Source organism: Dipteris shenzhenensis, chromosome 22 (assembly GCF_047967505.1).
Source record: "Dipteris shenzhenensis isolate YYH24624 ecotype China chromosome 22, Dip_SZ_1.0, whole genome shotgun sequence".
Classification (NCBI taxonomy): Eukaryota; Viridiplantae; Streptophyta; class Polypodiopsida; order Gleicheniales; family Dipteridaceae; genus Dipteris; species Dipteris shenzhenensis.
The window spans coordinates 37557937-37577292 of record NC_141617.1 but is presented as its reverse complement, the minus strand read 5'-3'; the positions used below and the strand labels follow the sequence as shown (position 1 = coordinate 37577292).

General features: G+C 43.1%; 1 protein-coding gene across 1 annotated transcript; it reads right to left on the bottom strand.

The window, feature by feature from the left end:
- Nucleotides 1-1426: 1426 nt before the first annotated feature.
- On the bottom strand, nt 1427-16929 carry UBC27 (ubiquitin-conjugating enzyme 27). The gene is made up of 5 exons (XM_087393112.1): nt 16437-16929; nt 14113-14161; nt 13772-13931; nt 2271-2360; nt 1427-2065 (listed from the first exon to the last, which is right to left on the bottom strand). The coding sequence occupies exons 1-5, from the start codon at nt 16612-16614 to the stop codon at nt 1958-1960; spliced, it is 585 nt and encodes a 194-aa protein (XP_087249238.1). The 5' UTR covers nt 16615-16929; the 3' UTR covers nt 1427-1957.
- Between the last annotated feature and the right edge of the window lie 2427 nt (nt 16930-19356).

Sequence of the window (19356 nt, the reverse complement as noted above, 5' to 3'; positions counted from 1 at the left end):
TAATAACCCACAAGCAAGTCATGCTACTCTTATAAGCAACTTGAACAACACCAAAGACCTAATATTTCAACCTTGTGCATCATTGTCATATAATAGAGAGATGGAAGAGTAGCAAAAAGTGAACCTATAGGAAGGTTGCTATTGTTACTATAAGAGGACTCAAACTATTGAATGATAAAGCACAATCAAGTCATGCTACTGTTACTAAGCAATCTTCATGATTCAACCAATACCTATACATTCATTATAAGGTTGATAGGTCATGAATGCCCAAAAAAGAACACTGAAATGGAATCAAGATAACATTCAATTATCTTAAAGCTTGCTAACACATGAGCATCTAACTTATCACTTTATGCCTTTTGTGTCTCCAATTGGCCTAGCAATGTAAAAGTAATCTTTAAGGGCTACTTACAAGGTTGCTAGCATAGCAATGCATCTTCAACATTTGGCTCCAAGAATTAGTCAATTATCTTATTCACATAGCACCATTCTCAACACAATATTCTTTTGCACCTACATTACTTTGTGCTTACAATTCATTCAAATATACATGACGTAGCACTAGGAGTAGCAAAGGAAGTAGTACAACATGAGCTGGTACAAAATGGTACCTTGGCCAAAGGGGGCAAAGAGGGTGAATGAAGCAAGCGATATGATATGATGCAAGGGTATACTAGTGCTACATTATTAAAGAACGCACACTCATCACGCAAGGGCTCCACAATGGCTGTGTATGCAAGTTGGTTATGACTAGTGGATACAAAGAGATGGCCAAAATACTCAAACCTTTTTTAAAATAACATGTTGGTTTTGAGCGTGCGGCATTATCTATATCTCTTTGATAGTTTCACAAATCCGCAGCAGTCCTAGATTTCAAGTTGGTGAAAGGTGCACATAGATATGATTGTAGCAACTCTCTAAGGATGAGTATCTCTTTTGCCATTGCGTTGTTCTCTTCTGCAAGTTTGTACAACTCCTTTTTAATTTTCAAGGGGCAAGGGGGATGCTATCCTCTTAGTAGATCACACCAAGGCAACCAAAGGGTTCAAGCTCAATACCATAAATGCTTTTGCAAGGCTACAAAGAGAACACGCTACACACATTTATGTCAAGGCTAGATAAGGCCATAATTGGAGGTGAGGGAACCCATAGGCAGACATTGGCTCCTAGGAGATCAACAACTATTCATCTTACCTCGAAACATGCCAATTGATGAGATTGCAAGCTGAGTTTTTACAACAATACCATTTATAAAGGAAAAGCAATGACGCCTGGTAGGATTGTTGAAGTAGAGGAAAAGGATTGGGCAAAATCCATCCAGTCCCTGCAATGCTTTAGCTTGTAGTATTATTTAACTTTTGATGCCGAACATATTTCAAGCTAAAGCCATTCAAGAGATACTCCGGTGACTATGAACTTCAGATGTCGAAATCAAGAAATATGCCTGGAGACAAATGTCTTTCACCAACATGGCTACTTTCGGCAGATCCTTTGCTCTGTTTCTGGTTAGAAATACGACTCTTTCATTGATACATAGCATGCTAGCAAAGCTTGAACTCAAAATGAGTTCAGAACCATGTATTCCACGTTGCTCTCCCAACAGAAATAAATGAGGTGAAACCCAATACTGTATAGACATTACCATATCTTCTGTAAATCAGTGACAAACGCCTGATAACGTTGCTTAAAATCGATAGAAGTTCTCAAATACCCTAGAAGAAATCTCAGTATCAAATCCCTATGTGAAACAACCTTAGCGTGATATATAATGTTGTATCCTCATAGATTTGAGCATTGACAATGATTCCCAAAGTGGCATAGGTGTTCCAAAGGACTGACCCAACCCAACACAAAATAAAGGCCTTTAATGATGTATTAAGTCGAAGCTTTGCAACCATGTGATTAAGCTTCCCCAAAATCCATACAAATACCATCACGGTCTCATATTGGGCCATTATCCACTGCAAAGTTTCTCAAGTGCAGCATTCTCATCTCCACCAACACTCTGAAGTGCAGCACTTGCAGCGTCCTCAGAAAATCCCATCTCCACGAGTTTTGCAATCTGTGCAGGGTCAAACATACCATGAGGATGTCCTAAATGTATAGTATTTTCTTGTTCTTTTATGTATAGATAGTGCACCAACTAAGAAGGTAAAAAGGAAGCAAGTACTACCGAGTATGGTTCAACGTCAATTTATTTAAAAAAACACGAAAGAGAAAAAAAGACTCAAACTACTATGTACATGTATAGCTAATAATGGCACCACCTTTTCTTGCATTCCAATAGAAGCTCGCCTTGCAAAGGACTCTGTCCAATAGCGCGCTGTGGCCACAAATGTCGAGTTATGCTTTAAGTACTGCAACAAAAACAAAGAAACCCAGCCTTAAGCCTCCATAGCATCACCAATAATGGGCTAAAACAAGACACAAAGTTGTCAACAGATAATCCTGCTGTATGAACGAGTTTACAGCTCTAAAATATCCAGCACAACGCTGAGTCTGATAATGTCTCTGAATATCCAACGACCTGCCTCAATTGTGATGAGAAAATTCAACAAGGTTCACCAGTTCAATTTTGTGAGCACTGATGATGATACTGTCGTGCCATGAGGGGGAAAGTACACTTGGTGGATTGTCAGATGGCAATTTCAAAGACAAGTGCCAAAAGTAATAACCAAACAAAGAGGCCCCACACCAATACAACTCCTGCTGCAAGCTTTCCTTGAAAGTAGCGATGGAAGGATTCAAGAACTCGAAGGATAAGGAGCTTCTTCACGTGTAGTCCACGGAGTCTTAGGTTGGAATCCATACATAATGACAAACAGACTCTACTCAGTGGCTGTCTTTTGCAATATTATATGCAAACACAGCCACGAGACCCAATAAGATTGCTTTCAAGAAAACATATGCTCGAAGCATATCCTCAAGATATTGATTTAGTTGCTCCGTTTGTCCTGCATTATCAAAGAGAATATTTGCTTGACATCTATTTATGGCTCTATGGATGAGTTAAAGATCATGTGGGCAATTGTCCGGAGTGGTGAGCTCTCAACCCAGCCATAGATCTCGTATAAAGATCACCCTCCGAGCCTGAGGTTAGTCAAGCACCTTGCTGTGTCAGGCCACAATCTACCATGTCCCATATCATGGAAGCCCACCAATCCTGCTCTAGATGTTAGTATCCCAAGGAGTCCCCGCATATGAGCCTACAGCTTATATATATAGACTCACCCAAGAGTATCTTTATTCTAAGGGTACTAATACATTGGGAATAGTCTTCGAGTACTATCCCACTCTGCGTAAAGGATCAATCGCTTGAACCTGACCCCATCGTAAATGCCACTTCATGCTATAAACTTTGGGTCATGACCCACCATAAAACAATCTATACTATGAAGTTTTGGGCTATGAAATCGGAAAATTGTCATTGCACAGAGATGCCACACTTCCCAGGAGTTGGCATGACTAGATTTGTCATGACTAGTTCATGGATCACCCTATTTCCGAGAGGCCTCTCCTGATAATCCAGAATTGAGATATTGACCAATCTTGTAATCTAACAAGCTCCTCTACTGAAACTCACTTATCAGCTACACTTAATTTCGATTTTAGGTGACTTGCATGGAAAACTGGATGTACTTTCACATTTGGAGTTAACTCCAGCTTAGAAGCTGCATTATTTAATCGAGCAGATAACCTTAAAAGGTCCACAATAACGAGTTGATAGTTTATAAACTTTACCAATTCGTGAAGGTCCAAAGTCTTTTGGGGACCATGAGGTAAACACATTGCCTCCTTGCAAACACACAGGGTGAGCGCTTCTGATTTGCATAAATTGAAGCTCTAGCATAAGCTGTGCATAAATTGAAGCTCTATCATAAGCTGTGCAAAAAATTTCCATTGCAACATGTCTTGCTGTAATTGCAGAAAATCAGCAGCTGTCCTAAACTTCAAGTTTTGCAAACCTCACAAAGTGTACGTTTGTGGCTCTAAAAGATATTGCACAGGGGAAAGGTAAAACAGTGCATGTAGCCATGTAAGGTATGTCTGCTGAAATTTCCAGCATTTATATGTTCACTAGCATGACTTGTGATAGTTACGATTTGTTCACATCCCAAACTGGTCTTTCTAATCTATGGTTGTTTTGTAGGACGAGGAACCTAGACTACACCCAAGCTTGGGCCTAGCTAACCCTCACCATGGGTCTCATCTCAAGACGCCCTCTTCTTGCAGGCATATTTGTACATGTGTACTATGCTGCCCACACTAGACATTGACTCACCTTTAAATGTGTTCCATTCATTGCCTAAACAAAGACCCAGAGTCCATTGATCCCATTGACTCTCTCAGTTGTAAGTTGTGCTACGTCAAGGAAAGGCACGACCAAGCCTCATTATTTTTCAACCAAAGTTCCTCTATACCTAGGTATCCTACAGTTAAATCAAGCAATGGCAGCAGGCGAAAAGAATTGGATAAGGATGGGTTGAAAAAGCGGATCTTTGGTTCTCTTTGAGGAGAGAAGGAATAGAAATGGATGTTATCAATGTGGTGAGAAATGGACATGTGACCATCGGTCCAAATGCAAAGTTAGGGCTGCACAACAACTCAAGGAGTGGTAATTTCAGTATGATAACTGAAATCTCAGATTCTGATGTTAATTCAAAATTAGAAGATAGGACTGCCTCTGCATGGCTGAAAACCTTGGGAGAGTCATCTATAAACCTTGCACTGTTGCACATGAAGTTCAATCATGGAGGTCATCTCTTCTCAAAGTTTGAAGAAGATGTGGGCATTTATATGCTTAAAGGGGTGTGCTTGGAGCTCCAAGAAGGGTGACATTAGCTTTAAAGTTTAAGACCCTGATATGCAGGCCTTACTTACAGATGTATTCTTAAAGCTGGCGGCTGGCCAATGAAAGAGGGAGGTTGATCATGCTCTTCATCTAGAGGAGGGTTCCGAATCAGAAAATGAAGCTCCCTACAGGCTATCCAAGCTAGAAAAAAGCGAGGTGGCTATGCGGTTCTGCTCGTTGGATCCTTTAGACAATGTATTGATTACAAGGATCTCAATAAGATCACCATTAATAACAGATTTCAAATACCAATATTAGATGACCTACTAGCTGAGCTCAAAGGGCACAGGTACTTCAAAGATAATGAGAGGCCTCTATAAATTCATGGTATGCCTTTTGGGTTTCCTAATGCTTGAGCCACATTCCAATTTCTTATGAATTGGATATTGCAGCCCTATCTTTTCAAGTATAACTTGGTATTCTTTTCTATAAAAGGGCATAGATAAAAACAAGGAAATATGCATGCCCAACCATGGGGTGTGCATGCACCATGCCTCCAATATTTTGACATGCTCCACTTACAATTGAAGAACCAGCATGCACTAAACTAGACTAAGGGGCGCAGCAGGAGTCGGCTGTTTGAAAGGCCTATGGGCATAAAGAACAGGCTGGAAGAAGGGCAGGCCTGCCTGGACCAATGGCAGTCTGCCATGTGGCCAGGCAGGGCCAGCCAAAGTCTGGAAATATGCCCCCCAAGGGGGTCTTATTGGCATCAGAAAAAGTCGGTGGGAGGGGCCTGTTTGAATTGGCCAAGAAGCCCCCTACTAGTCGGTTATTTTGGCAGGGGTTCACCAAAATTAGGGATCTGATATCTGTTGGCCTGGACAAAATTGACAATGAGCTGAAAGGACAATATTGAGGGCTCAACAACGAGACGAGAATCTTGGACCTCGATGTTTGAGTTGGCCAAGAAGCCCCCTACCAGTCGGTTATTTTGGGAGGGGTTCACCAAAATTAGGGATCTGATATCTGTTGGCCTGGAAAAAATTGACAATGAGCTGAAAGGACAATATTGAGGGCCCAACAACGAGACGAGAATCTTGGACCTCGAGACGGAGCTGTATGGCATGAGCATGGATGAAGGGGCAAAGGTATAGGAACACATCACCAAGATCAAGGTGGTGCGGATCAGCTGGCGGCAGTTGGTCAAAAGATGAGCTCGACCAGGATGGCAAGCCTCTTGCTGGGAATGCTCCCTCCGAGCTATAGTAGTTTGGTGACTGCGATGATTGCAGGGCAAAGGGCAGCAACTTTGACTTTCGAGGAGCTGATCCCATTGTTGCTGCAACAAGAAGCTTGGGTAAAGCAGTATGATGGAATGGATTAGGATGATAAATCCCTAGTAGCTTAGGACAGGAGCAGAGGCAAGGGCAAGAGTAAGCTTGGCAAAGGCAAGGCCAAGAAGGACAAATCTGACAACGGAGAGGACTATTCAGATGAAGAAAACAAGAAGAAGAGAAAGAAGGAAAAGAAATGCTTCTATCGTGATGAGCCATAAAGAAAAAGGCTGATCAGAAGAAGGAGGAGGCCAGCTCAGAGTCAAAGGAGTCAGCTTAGTTGGTGGTGGTAAAAGAGGGAACTTTTCTTGGTGGCAACTCCCACTGCTGCTGAGATTTGGTGTACGGACCCGATCTTACTATCAGGATGTCCGACATTAAGGATTGGTCAAGAGAGGAGTCAGAGACCTTTGTGAAGGTGAAGGACAGTGATGAGTGCCTGGAACCATCTAGGTGCTTGGCTGGTGTTGCTGATGCTGAGGGGGATTCTTTGACAAGATCTGAGACTCAAAGTCAGACAGAGGTTGTGACTTGTAGGGGGATAACACAGAACCACACATGGAGCTTCATGGTCTAGGTCATCTAGATATATAATATCTCAAGGCCAGACAGAGGACAGGTTCAAACAGATCCTGAGAGCTTGGTACTTGTAGGACTTCAAGCTGTTCACCCATCGTGAGGGGGACAGTTGGAGAATGTTGGTACCTGCAGTGCTTGAGTATGAAGGCGGGTTCGTGATGGAAGCTAGTGGTGCCATCCGGATGACCTGTATACCAGACTGGTCTGCCGATGCAGAACCAGACCTGGCGGAGCAAGAGCCATTGGATTAAAAGCTAGGAAAAGACTATGACGATACCAAAGTGATCCAGAGGGCTATGACACGGGAGCTACTGGAGCATCTTCATCGATCAGGCCAATGTGGATTGGTGAGAGGCAGTGTTGGAGTAGGGTTGGTCACCTCCCCACCTGTGAGCCCCCAAATTGAGGGGCTGGACCATTGAATAATAGGATGGGACATGGGGCTGAAACATGGGCAGCACATAAGCTGCCATGTAGGCAGCAGAGAAAGGGAGATCACTGGCAAAGGAGAGCCTCCATGGAGGGCAGATCTAGGAGAGACATTTCCAGAGGCTGTCCACACATGGAAAGGGCAAATCTGGCAGGGTTTCCAGAAAGAGATCACTGCGTGGACAGGGCGCTGATGTCAGCATGTGTATGGAAGGTACGGAGGGCTTCTACAGGCTGTATGGACCTCAAACGAGGGCTGAGCAGAGGTGGAGGAAGGCCTATGGGCATGGATAACAGGCTGGAAGAAGGGCAGGCCTGCCTGGGCCAGTGGCAGCTTGCCACGTGTCCAGGTAGGGCCAGCCACAATTTGGAAATATGCCCCACAAGGGGGTCTTATACGCAGCAGAAAAAGTCGGTTGGGGGAAGGAGGGGGGGGGGCGGGGTTGCGGGGCTGTTTGAGTCAGCCAGGAAGCCCCCTACCAGTCAGTTATTTTGGCAGGTGTTCAGCCCCTATAAAGGGCACCATTTGGGCCCATTTGGGCCCCTTCTTGGTATCACTTGGAGCAGAAATCCAGAGCATAAAGGAGCAGCAAATGGGTTCCCTTGGGCCCACATCCAGGAGGTGAAGGAGACATCTAGAGGGCTTTAGACTTAGCTCAAGGCAAGCTGCCCACCTAGGCTGACTACCCAGGCGGTAAGGTGGAAGGATCACCGAGCAACGAGTCTACATAAGCTCAAAGGAGCATCAGGCTCAGAGATCTAGAGGTGCCAAGGAAATAGTGGAGGACTTTTGGTTAGATCGGAGGACCACGGTTTGGTGGAACTCCGCATCTCTCCGGTTTTAAACGGATGGAAACATATCAGTGTTGCTTCTATATTTGTCTTGGATGCACTGTTATTTGCTGGTCTGCACACACATCTATGGTTGTAAAGTACACACAAGTTAAGAAGTTTGATTCCGTAGTGAAACACTTCCACGTGTAATTCATGGACTCATATATCACTCTTCCACTGCGGGATATTCTCTGGTGGGATTTCCATTTCTACCCTCTGGTAGAAACTGGTTTGCAGTCCTCAAACTAAAATCTCTGTTTGGACTAACTGATGATAATTTCCCCCTCCACATGAGCAAACTGAATGCCGAGCTAGTAGTGCAGCTGGTCCAAACCTGTCATAGCAAATGATTCTTGCAAATCAGCCTTAAAGGCTGCAATTTGCTGAGTGGAAGGTCCTATCAAGAGCATACCATCCACATATAGCATAAGAACCAGCAAGTCAGCATACACATGTGCACATAGAGAGTGCTCTCTGTATGACGGTTCTGAAAACCAAGGCTGATCAGATGTGTATGAATCTTGGCATACCATGCCCTAGAAGCCTACTTCAAACCATATAATGCTTTATGCAAATGGTGTACCTTATTTCCAGACCTCTGACTTCATAACGAGGAGGCTGAGAGACATAGACCTCCTCTAGCAATCTTTGTGAAGGAAAGCAGTTTTGATCTCAAGCTGATGTACTAGCAAAAGATGATGGGCTGCTATGGCAATGACGCACTGAATGGTCATAATGTGTGACGTGAGAGTTTGCTCAAAGCCAATGCTGGGTTGCTATGCATAGCCTTTGGCAACAATGAAGGCCTTATAGTAGTCAACACTGCCATCAACCTTCTTTTTGTAAACCCACTTGGTGCCTATGGCATGCTTGCCTTTAGGCAAGTCAAACTCCCAAGTGCCATTTTGATGTATTGAATCCAGCTCAGATTGCATAGCATCCATCAATTCCTTGCTCCCAAAAGCGGCTTTGTGACACAGTGGCTCCTCATTCCATGCTGTGGCAATCAATGCAGTTTCCTCCAAGAGTCCCTGCATAGGACAAGAGGTGGCCCTCCTTCAGCCAGGCAAAGGCTCAGCTTGTTCACTATCCTTTAAGGTATGCAACAGCCATCTAGGGACTGTTTTCTGCTGTCTTACAACAGCCCTCTCTTCAGTCATTGCTTGATCCGTGGTGCCCTGGTCAATGGGAGGCATATCAGGCTGTAAATCAGATTTAACATGTGGCTGTCGGAACCTGCTTGTGAAGCCTCCATGGGCTCATCAAAATCTGATGTGGAATTTGAACAGAGGCAACAATGTATCGAATACGTTAGAAGCAACAATAGTTGGTTGTCTTTGACTGTCCAACAAAGGCATGACAAGTTTTCAGCAAGAAACACATCTCTGCTACGGATGCGTCAATTTTACGAGCAAAAACCTATGAGCAGGTTTATCCGAGCGTGTTTTTCAAGAGATTTTTAAAAATGTTTTTCTTTAGAAAACATGGTTTTTACACTTTTATTTTCACTAGAACTAGATCCCTTTATCATAAAAATATACAGACTAGTCACTCATTCATTTTTACATAACATAATTTTCTTATTTAGAGACATCCCTTTGTACCCCTGTTATTACCTTAAAAAAGTGTTGATTCCTTTAAGAAACATTCCTCATAATCACTCTCAATGTAATAATACTATGCATATATAATTACTTATTAACACATTTATATCATATGGCAATATCTTTTTAGTGTTTTTATAGCATATTTATGGACATGTTTCTAAAGAAGTTTAAATTACTATAAATAAGTATTAACTTGGGCTTATATATCACTCTCATAAAATACATGTAATATTTAATACTATATATGGAAGATTTTCCAAAATATAACTTCATAGATGTGCTCAAATGGGGTGTTCTGATCAATTTGAGTGGTTGAATGACTATATTTGGACATTGGATATGAAAGTTATGTCACTTTTAAAAGTGCTGTCCAAGGTAGTTTCGCCAACGAAACTACCTTGGGAGACTTGCTTCAAAGGGGTTTCGCTGGCGAAACTACCTGGATGGCTTGCTTCAATGAGTTTTCTTTGAAGAAACTCTTTCATGAAGATAGGTTGAGAGAGGGTTTTCAATGTCACCCCCTATTAAGTAAAAGTTGTAAGAAGGATCATAAGGGAATTTTCATAGAGAAGTCTACTCTACATGTGGGTTTCTTCAAAAGCCATCCCATTATGCTCTCACCATTCCTACAGATTCACCTAAAGATTTTTGTATAAAATAGGCATTGCTATAATACTTTGCATATTTCTAAGTGAAACTATGTTTTCTTCTGATCGATTTTTGCCATATTTATGCATAGTTGGAAGCTTTTTTTTTCCTTCGCTCGGACGCTCGGAAGATTTCGCTCAGAAAATGCTCGTCCCCCTCTGCTACTAATAAGCCTGCCTGTAATAACCTGTACCCATTGCTTTCTGAGCTGTATCCAATCAACAAGCATTTGACAGCCTTGTCCTCAAGCTTATGTCAAAGTTGAGACAAAACATGTGCATATGCCTGACATTCGAACACTCTCGTGTGAAACAACCGGCTTACGACTTGTCTAAGGTGTGAGTCTTTAATACCCAAGTTGGTGACCTGTTTAAGACATAATTGGCACACATGACAACATCCAACCATAACTTATTTGGCAAAGAGTTCCCTTTCCATGCCATCTCCATCAAACTAATATTCTTTTGTTCTGCAACACCAGTCCGTCGTGGTGTGTATGGCACTGTACGGTGACGTATGATGCCGTGAAATGCTAAAAAATCAGCATGTACTCACCCCAATCAGTGCGGAGTGTGCGTTCTCAACCACGGCCAAAGACATTTCAAGGTGTAAACCCAATTATGCCCAGTGAAATCATCCACAAAGGTAACAAAGTAAAACTAGCCCTCAATAGATGCCATCCGCATCAGTCCACCTGCATCACTGTGATGCCAAATGTAACTTACAGGATGCACCGACACTCTGGTCTTTTGGAAAAAGAAGACCAGTGCATTTTCCCAAGTAGGCATCCCTCACAACAATGTTTGGCCAACGCATGCATCTTTGGGGGTCAACAATCGTATTCTGTCAAAGCAATCTTCCCAAGCTGCCACAATTCGAATGTTTGAAGCGCTCATACCACAAATGAGTATTTGAAAGCACAGAATCCTCTACTACAACGATGCCTCTATGTCGTAGGCATCTAGTCTATACAAACCCCGAGTCAATGTCCCAATGATGACAATGGTATGGTAACCATCAAAGATAACTCTATATCAAGACATCTTGTAAGAGACAATTTCTTTTGATGTGCAGTACGTTTTAACGCAAACAGGATCCTTAATGCTGCAGTACGTTTAACTTGGCCAATGCCCTTCACGGCATATTATGTCTCATTGGCGCAAGTTGTTGTGCCCCACTTTGATGCATCACACAGAGCAAGAAACTACTTCTTGCAGGAAGGGATGTGCTTAGAAGCACCATTGTCAACGTACGAAACAAGTAACCACAAAGACCCAATCATGATGAGCCACATCCGCTGATTCATTCTTCTCGTGGGAAGAGGAAGCATCGTAACTGCAAGGCTAGATTATTGCTCCTCCTTCTTTGACTCTATGCGCTTTCGCCATTCAGATATTGACCTAGCTTCCTGCGATAATTGTATGTTTTCTTTTTCTTTTCTGCACTTTTGTTGGCATCCCAAGTACCACCACTATTGTGCATGGGTTTACCACTAGGCTTTGCTGTTTTTGCATTACCCTTATGATGGGTAGCAAAAGCTTGATCACCAAAGATCGAAGCATTCCAATTGGCATGGCTTTGCTAATCCTGCAACAAAAGAGTGACCAGCTGGTCAAAGCTATATAATGGTTGGCATTGTCCATGACAACCAACCTCAATGTGGTAGCAAATGCCTGATATGAGTCAAGAGGTCCACTCAGCATCGTGGATAAAAGCTGACTCTCTGGCACGACCTCATCAATGTTGGCCAGCTACTTTTTCAAATCCTTGACCTTAATCAAACATGCATCCATCCCTCCCCTCCATCCATATACCTAGATGAATCCAGGAACATTCCCAAACTCATCCTCTAAAAACACAACATAGTGCAGTTTCAATCTCATGATAGTCACTCACAAGGTTGAAAACCATAAACTCCATCATGCATAGCAGGGACTAGCTACTATGACATCCCCACTGACGTCATCAGCGCCCAACAGTGGATGTAGACCATAGTATCAAAATATGCTCTCACACATACAAATCCACACACCCACACATACTTGAGCATCCATTTATACAAAGTCTTTGTACTGAGTTTCTGTCGGCACTCCGGAGGTGAAGGGCAGACTCCCCTCCATCCATCTTCATATTATCCAATTGCTCCCACAAGTATGCATCCAGTGCTTCATTGCGAATATGATACAATGAGGATAAGTTATCCCAAGCATCCTTCACAGTACAGCAAGAACTAATGTGAGGGATTATCATCCTCTTAACCAACAATGCAAATCAAGGCATGAGCTTGAGCATCTCTACCATCCCATCTGATTTGATCCTAAGTAGGAGACATTGCTGCAGCAGTGGTAGATCACGAAAAGCTAACAACAATACCACCACCCGTAGCAACAGGTGCAGTGGTAACAGGTACTTGTGAAAGTTCACAAGTTCTTGGCCACCAACACATGACACATCATGTATGACCACATGGGGTAGTTGGTGCCATCAAGCTTGCAGCAAGCATACCAAAAAGATCATTCCCTTCCATTGCAGATAAGACACAAATGCAAAGCACCCATTGTATCAAATGCCAGTACTAGGCAATTGCAATGTCTGATTTGACCACACAAGGTGCACAATATCTGTAACTGGAATGACCTGCAAAGAAAGGGCAATGCAAGCCCAAATTCTTTACATAAAAGCTTGCACCGTAAGTGCAGCAAATGCAATAAGCCCTGACTGATGCAACAGTCCACTGCAAGAAAAAGTGATTGCACAGCTTCAAAACTGCATAAAACACTGCTGAACTACTGTGAACAGCTGCAGGAAGAGTTGCAATGGCTGGAAACATCAGCAGAAAACCCCAAACTGCTGACAGAAGCAGACCTAGGCAGCTCCAAATAGGGTCGTACAGCTGGGAAATGCACCACACGTATGCAGAACAGTTGCTGCAGGTAGCGGCTGCACCTACAGAAGTCGCCTGAAGCTATAGCTCACCTTTCCTCGCAACAAAAATGCTCCAGAACAGGCTGGAGCACACATGGCAGGACTTCAACTTTGCTCTAATACCATATTAGGCTGCTGGAAAGCAATGGACCTCAGAAACTGAGCTTGAAGCTGAAAAACGAGCTGTGTAAGTTATTGCAGCAGCACAAGAGTGCAAGAGAAGTACGAGTGGTGATGGAGGTTGCCTATGCTAGTGAACTAATAGTGGACAATGTGCATACTAGCCTACAAGGCCAGACCAAGGAGGGGGTTTGATAAATATTTTACTTTTCCAAGCTAATAAATGTTGGCTTTTGCTTCTTCGTAAAGCATCAAGAGCTAACACACGTACCAAAAGGCTAGAAATTATTCAAGAATTGCTACCTGTTCATACAAAATTGATAGACAATGGGAAAGTACTAAACGAATGTAAGAGCTGCATATGCCGTATAGTAACTATGCATTCATAGCAAGACATTAACAAAGCATGGTCTTGTGACTACAAGGAAAATCTAGACATTCAGACGGAAGATCACTAGTTGAACATAATTTCAAAAGCACCATATAAACAACTATACCTGCTCAGCAACTACAGCATCTTGGGGATCACTTGGTTCAGGTGCTGAAAGTAATGCTTGGAGAGAGAGTAATGCAGTCTTCAATGTAAGGGCAGGGCTCCACTGGTCCTTGAGAATGTCTAAACATATTGCCCCATTTTGACTACTAATGTTAGGATGCCTACATCACCATTCCAAACCAGCTTGTGTGAAAAGAACAAACTTTCAAGCAACAAATTTAAATGAAATAAACCAAATGTCATATGCAGGCATGAAGTCATTGATCATGCCTACATCCTTCAAAATAGCACTTATAAGACAATCAAATTCCACGGCAAGAATGTTCTTTCAATAGAACGCACCAAACTTTAGTGACAAATTGCATCTTTGGTGGTTCAAATGGATACGCAGCTGTTACATCACACACACAAAAAAATATAGTCAGAATATCCTCTCTCTCTCTCTCTCTCTCTCTCTCTCTCTCTCTAATGACCAAAAAATTTATGATAATTGCATTTTAGAAGAAAGACCAAACCCAAGCCAATATGTGGGTGCAAACAGAAAATAATGCGCAAACTGAGGACCATCTCACATGATCTTCAGATTAAACACAAAATGAAAAGAAACTATCCCAAAGAAAGAGCAAGTTTTTCAAGGTCTGCCGAGAAGAGAACACAAAAGGTGACATCAACAAGAACCACAACGAGGAGAAAACAACCTACCTTTTACACAAATTTGAAAAAGTATTGATATCAGATAAGAAGAAACTTAGATCTTCTTCCTTAAAATGAAAACGACCTTTCAAAGACATAAGATGATAATTTAAAAAACTGAGAGATAAAAGCACTCCTCTGTATAAGACAAGAGAGCCATATTAGAAACGCTTGAGTTGATGACTCAAGCTGTTCCCAATTATCATAGATATCAACGGCTAAGGAAGATTAAATAATGCGAGGATGTAAGAAACTGCAAAAGCTCCTAATTGCTGTACAATTCAGCTCACAAATCCCCAAGGCTAAATTCCTCCACCAAAAAAATTTCGATCTTTGTACATAAAACCATTAAAGTGGGACAAATAAGTTATCTATGAACTTCCTAACCTGACTAAACTTATGATCAACAATCAAACAAGTCTCTAAGAGAGCAGTGACTGTGTGCAAGATGGGTACCATGTGTCCCAAGCTTAGCAATTTAGTGGAAAGATCAAGTGAGGAGCACTCCAACTTACCTGAGCACAAGACTCACATGGGCCTCTCATAATGCTCCCTTTTGACCCCAAATGATAGACGATATGCCGAGCCCTTTGATTTTCTTATACCCAACACACAACATGGTTGCCATAATAATATTTGGGTGAACAGGAGGTCTTCCTCTCCTCCCTCGTAGCAATTTTCTGTGGGATAAGCATGACCTTATATATATATATATATATATATAAAGAGAGAGAGAGAGAGAGAGAGAGAGAGAGAGAGAGAGAGGAACACGCCCAAACTCATCCTCTGAAAATACAAGACAGTGTGCAGTTTCAATCTCATGTCACAAGGTTGAAAACCATAAACTATTTGGATCATAGAAAAACCACAACTTGTCAATGTTAAGAGTTTGCAGACAGCCAGACTGACAGTGAATCGCAACCATTACTAGTGGCCAGCATGCACACATCCAGAGATGATGAGAAATCCTGGATCCAGAACCCACCGATGTGTTCTTTAAAAGAAGTTAGTGTTGAGGACTCTTGGTGACTTGGGAATCCCCTTTTCCAACTTGTTTTGAGCAAACAAGTCCTTTATTCGGAACAGGTTGACCTATTGCTGTCAATCGAAGCTCATTACATTGCTTTTCATGGTTCTCAAACTAAATCATTGTGACTGCACTAAGGTCACAGTACTCTATTCTCCTTTATATACCCAAATTGCACGGTATTCTGTTCATACGAGGGCTGAAAACATTCTCAAAGCTAAGCAGCTTTAAGAAGGAGCAACAATCATGAATACGTAAGTCCCTCTCAATACACGGCTGTGGGCTCCTTTTAAGCTCCTGATTTCATACCATGTGGAGCCTGTCAGTTGGATGCACCTGCCTTTAACAACGCACTGTATGAACTCAGATTATCATGATTTAACTGACAATTCCAAGTTGTTCATCTAGCTAGCACTACAAGAAATTATTCAAACTGAGCGAACGCTGGCTGCTCTAAGACCGTGAACAGAGAAAAAGTGCAGCTTTGGGTGACAAACAGGAAGAGCGAATTCCACTTGATCACACTCTCAATGATCCCCTGCAGCCTATAAGTATTCTATCTAGTTGTTGTGAAATGGCTACCAAAAATCATAGCGATACAAGACAAGATTGGCCAAAGTAAAGACAGACAACAGTCTACAATCCGTGTCTCAAGATACACAAAGGCACGTTGCGCATAGGATATCTCATAAGCCCAGTTGATGAGGCACCAGCTCTTCTGCAGGCGAAGGTGGTGCTGTAAAATCCGCAAGGGACCACAGCAAAAGATCTAATGAGGCGAAGCAGCGCATCCAACATTGGAATCTCTAGTCCATGGGAAACGACCGTGCAGAAGCGATGCTTAGCTACCCTATTTCCCTCTGTCAAAGTTTGTGCTTTTCTGCATAAACTTAAGAGTAATTCATCAAGGGTAGCCCCAGAAAAGCAGCAAGCAGCAAACACTTACATGGTAAATGTATTTCAATTACAAACACTCCGCCCTCGTAGGGCGTCCCAACTGGTCCCTCGATGGTGCCTTTCATGTGGGCTAGGTCATCGCCGCAAATCTGAACGCTCACCCCGGATAATTTCTTATCCCGTTCGATCTCAACCAATTCTTTCTGCACTCGCGATACGTCCAGCATGGTGGAAGCCCGTGCGAGTGGTCAGGACACGGGGTGTCCGGATGCAAGAAGAGCCGAGGGATCTAAAGATGGGGAGTGATTACATGGGTAGAATGGAGGTGAGGAAGGGCAAAGGGGAAGAAGGGGAGGAGTCCATGGATATGGAGCTGAGGGAAGTGTTTAGGGCAGAGGAAACGGAAAGGCCGCCATAGCCAGAGCTCACAACAACAAGACCCAGATGAAGAAGAAGAAGAAGAAGAAGAAGAAAAGCTCCTCTTTTTTTTTTTCCCCCATCTAACACTTTCCTCTTTATTATTCCCCCACATTATTCTAACATCCAACCCAACAAAAAGCACCCTCTTTTCCCTCTTCGCTTTGGAGTTTTTTGGCCTGCCCTTGTGGGTAGCCTAAGCAACGATGTGATTTGAAAGAAGCAGAAACTAGAGTGCTTGTCCAGCTGGGATGTTCAATTGCATGCAACCTTTTTTAGAGATGTTGTTCATGTCGACAGTAAAACCGGAGAAAGACAAATTCCTATTCTTTGCATTGTAAGCAAATCTATTGTCATTCCACTTCGAGCGAACGACGAGGAGATGTATTTCAGAAATGTATAAATAATAAATCAAAACGAAATTGAGCCAGAAGCATGCAACTGTGACAGGAAAAATCCAAACCCAAAGCTGCATTGCATGTACGACAAAAGTTGCAGCACCATTTGCAACTTCATTGGATCCCTTTTTTCGAAGGCACAAATGTTTATTTTTTGGGTCAAATTATGTTCCTACGCTTTAGGAAATAGTACTTCCGCGCTCTGGCCGGATGGCCCTCGAGCGTGTTGTAACCTAATGGACCTACTGTGTTGTGGCTCCTTATGTAGTACTGCTCTAAAGTTCGTGCTTTGTCTACGGTGTCTGTTGTTTCCAAAACTTTGATTTCGAAATTTTCTTCGAAGGGCTTGTAATGTTGCAAGTCCTCTTTCATTTTTTTTATTGTGCTGTTTGATCCTCCGCGGCAGGTCCGTCGTGCTCCCTATGTACTTTCTGTTGTTGGGCTTGCACGTGATGCAGTAGACGACGAGGCTCGCGCGATTCCCTTGCGCGGGCGCTTCAGTGGAGGCTCCTCCTTCATCTCGAGGCTCGCGTCTTTCAATGTCGTACCTACGTAAACATTGACAATTACGTTAGTCATCGAGGTTTTCGGTCTTTTTTTTTTCGTTTGACGTCCATAATAGAATGCATTTATTTACTTGCCCTGGTTTTTCTCTGTTGCCGTGAAAGGATCGTTTCCAATACCGAAGCGCTCCTCGTATAAGTCCCTGTCGAAAATATACGTAAGCTTCTCCATTGTCGTCACCGGGTGCGTCGCGTCGTGCGTCCCTCCAAATTGTTCCATGAATTGTTCGAGTATAGCCGTTGCTTGATCGCGCGTCGTGTCCCTCAGCAACTCCAAGGATACGTTGTACCCGTAATGCAGCAGCTCGCACGCATACGCTGTGATCCCTTTCGTCTTCGTGTCTAGTAGCTTCTGCCCCTCCAAACTTTCCATCATCCTATCGGTCTCATCGAACTCGATGTCAAGCTCGACAAGGATCTCTTTGAGGAGTCCTGCAGGAGAAGTGCAATCCAGGATGAGTATGTTGTTCTTGCAACTCGTTAATTCTGTTTCTCAACTGTTGCGTTTTTTTTTAATTTTCGGAAGCATTACGCACCATTTGCGAATCTCAAGCCTCCCGGCTCTCTTTTAGTTGGCAAACGCCTATTGCAGTTGTCAATGAAGTCGCGTAGTTCCGCATACGTGTTGAAGCCGTTGATGTAACCTCCCGGACGTTCTCCTGCATTGTTTGCTAGCCGGAATTGCTTTGTGGTTAGGAAGAACCTCCTCTTTGCTGATGGAGGTTTTGTTGCCTTCGCGTTGCTTTTGTATAGCGCAAATAGCTGCTTGCAGGCACGACTTAGTACAGCGTCTTTTCAAATGAGCCGTCTTTTTAAATCTTCAAGAAAAAAAGATTCTTTCATGCTGGTGGAATTTACCTTGTCTGCGTCCATGTCTTATGCTGCAATGTCCCGAGCTTTATGATTCTCTGCACCTGTTCTCGACAACAGACAAGATATTAAAACCATTTTTCTTGCACGCATGTTTGACGCAACATATTCATGATTTGCCTCTGCCTTTTTCAATCTCTGGTAGTGAATACCTTTATGCGCGTGGTTGTGTTGTCGGCTGTGAGAACTCTCGTGGAATTGGTCTGAATATGTCTGGATGTGGGTAATGTAGTATGCGCAGCCTCGTTCTCTCAGTCACTCTGGACAACATCACGTATGCCAGGCCAGGGGCAAACACTCCTCGGAATATGAGCGCTTTGTTGGATATGGTTGCGCCTTGGGATTTGTGTCCCGTGATAGCGTATGCTAGGGTCAGTGGAAATGTGGACTTGTGGAACCATTTTCCATTTATTGCCTTTCGCTGATGCTTCGAGCGTCGTAATGTGAGCACGGCCGCTGTTGTGTCCACGACGACAATGATACCGTTGATTTCCCCCTGCTAGTTTCATTGATGCTCTTGATTTTGCACATTGCTCCATTTGCGGCACCTATTGCGAGGTCGATGTTTTCCGTTATCATTGCCTTCGCCCCCACGCAAATTTTTCCTATCTCGTTGAAGCTTTTGTCCTCCAACCATTCTTTGAGAGCTGGTTCGCTCGCGGCGTTACTGTGTATTTGAACATGCACAATCGTCTCGGGAGTGTTGAATTTCTCCACAAGC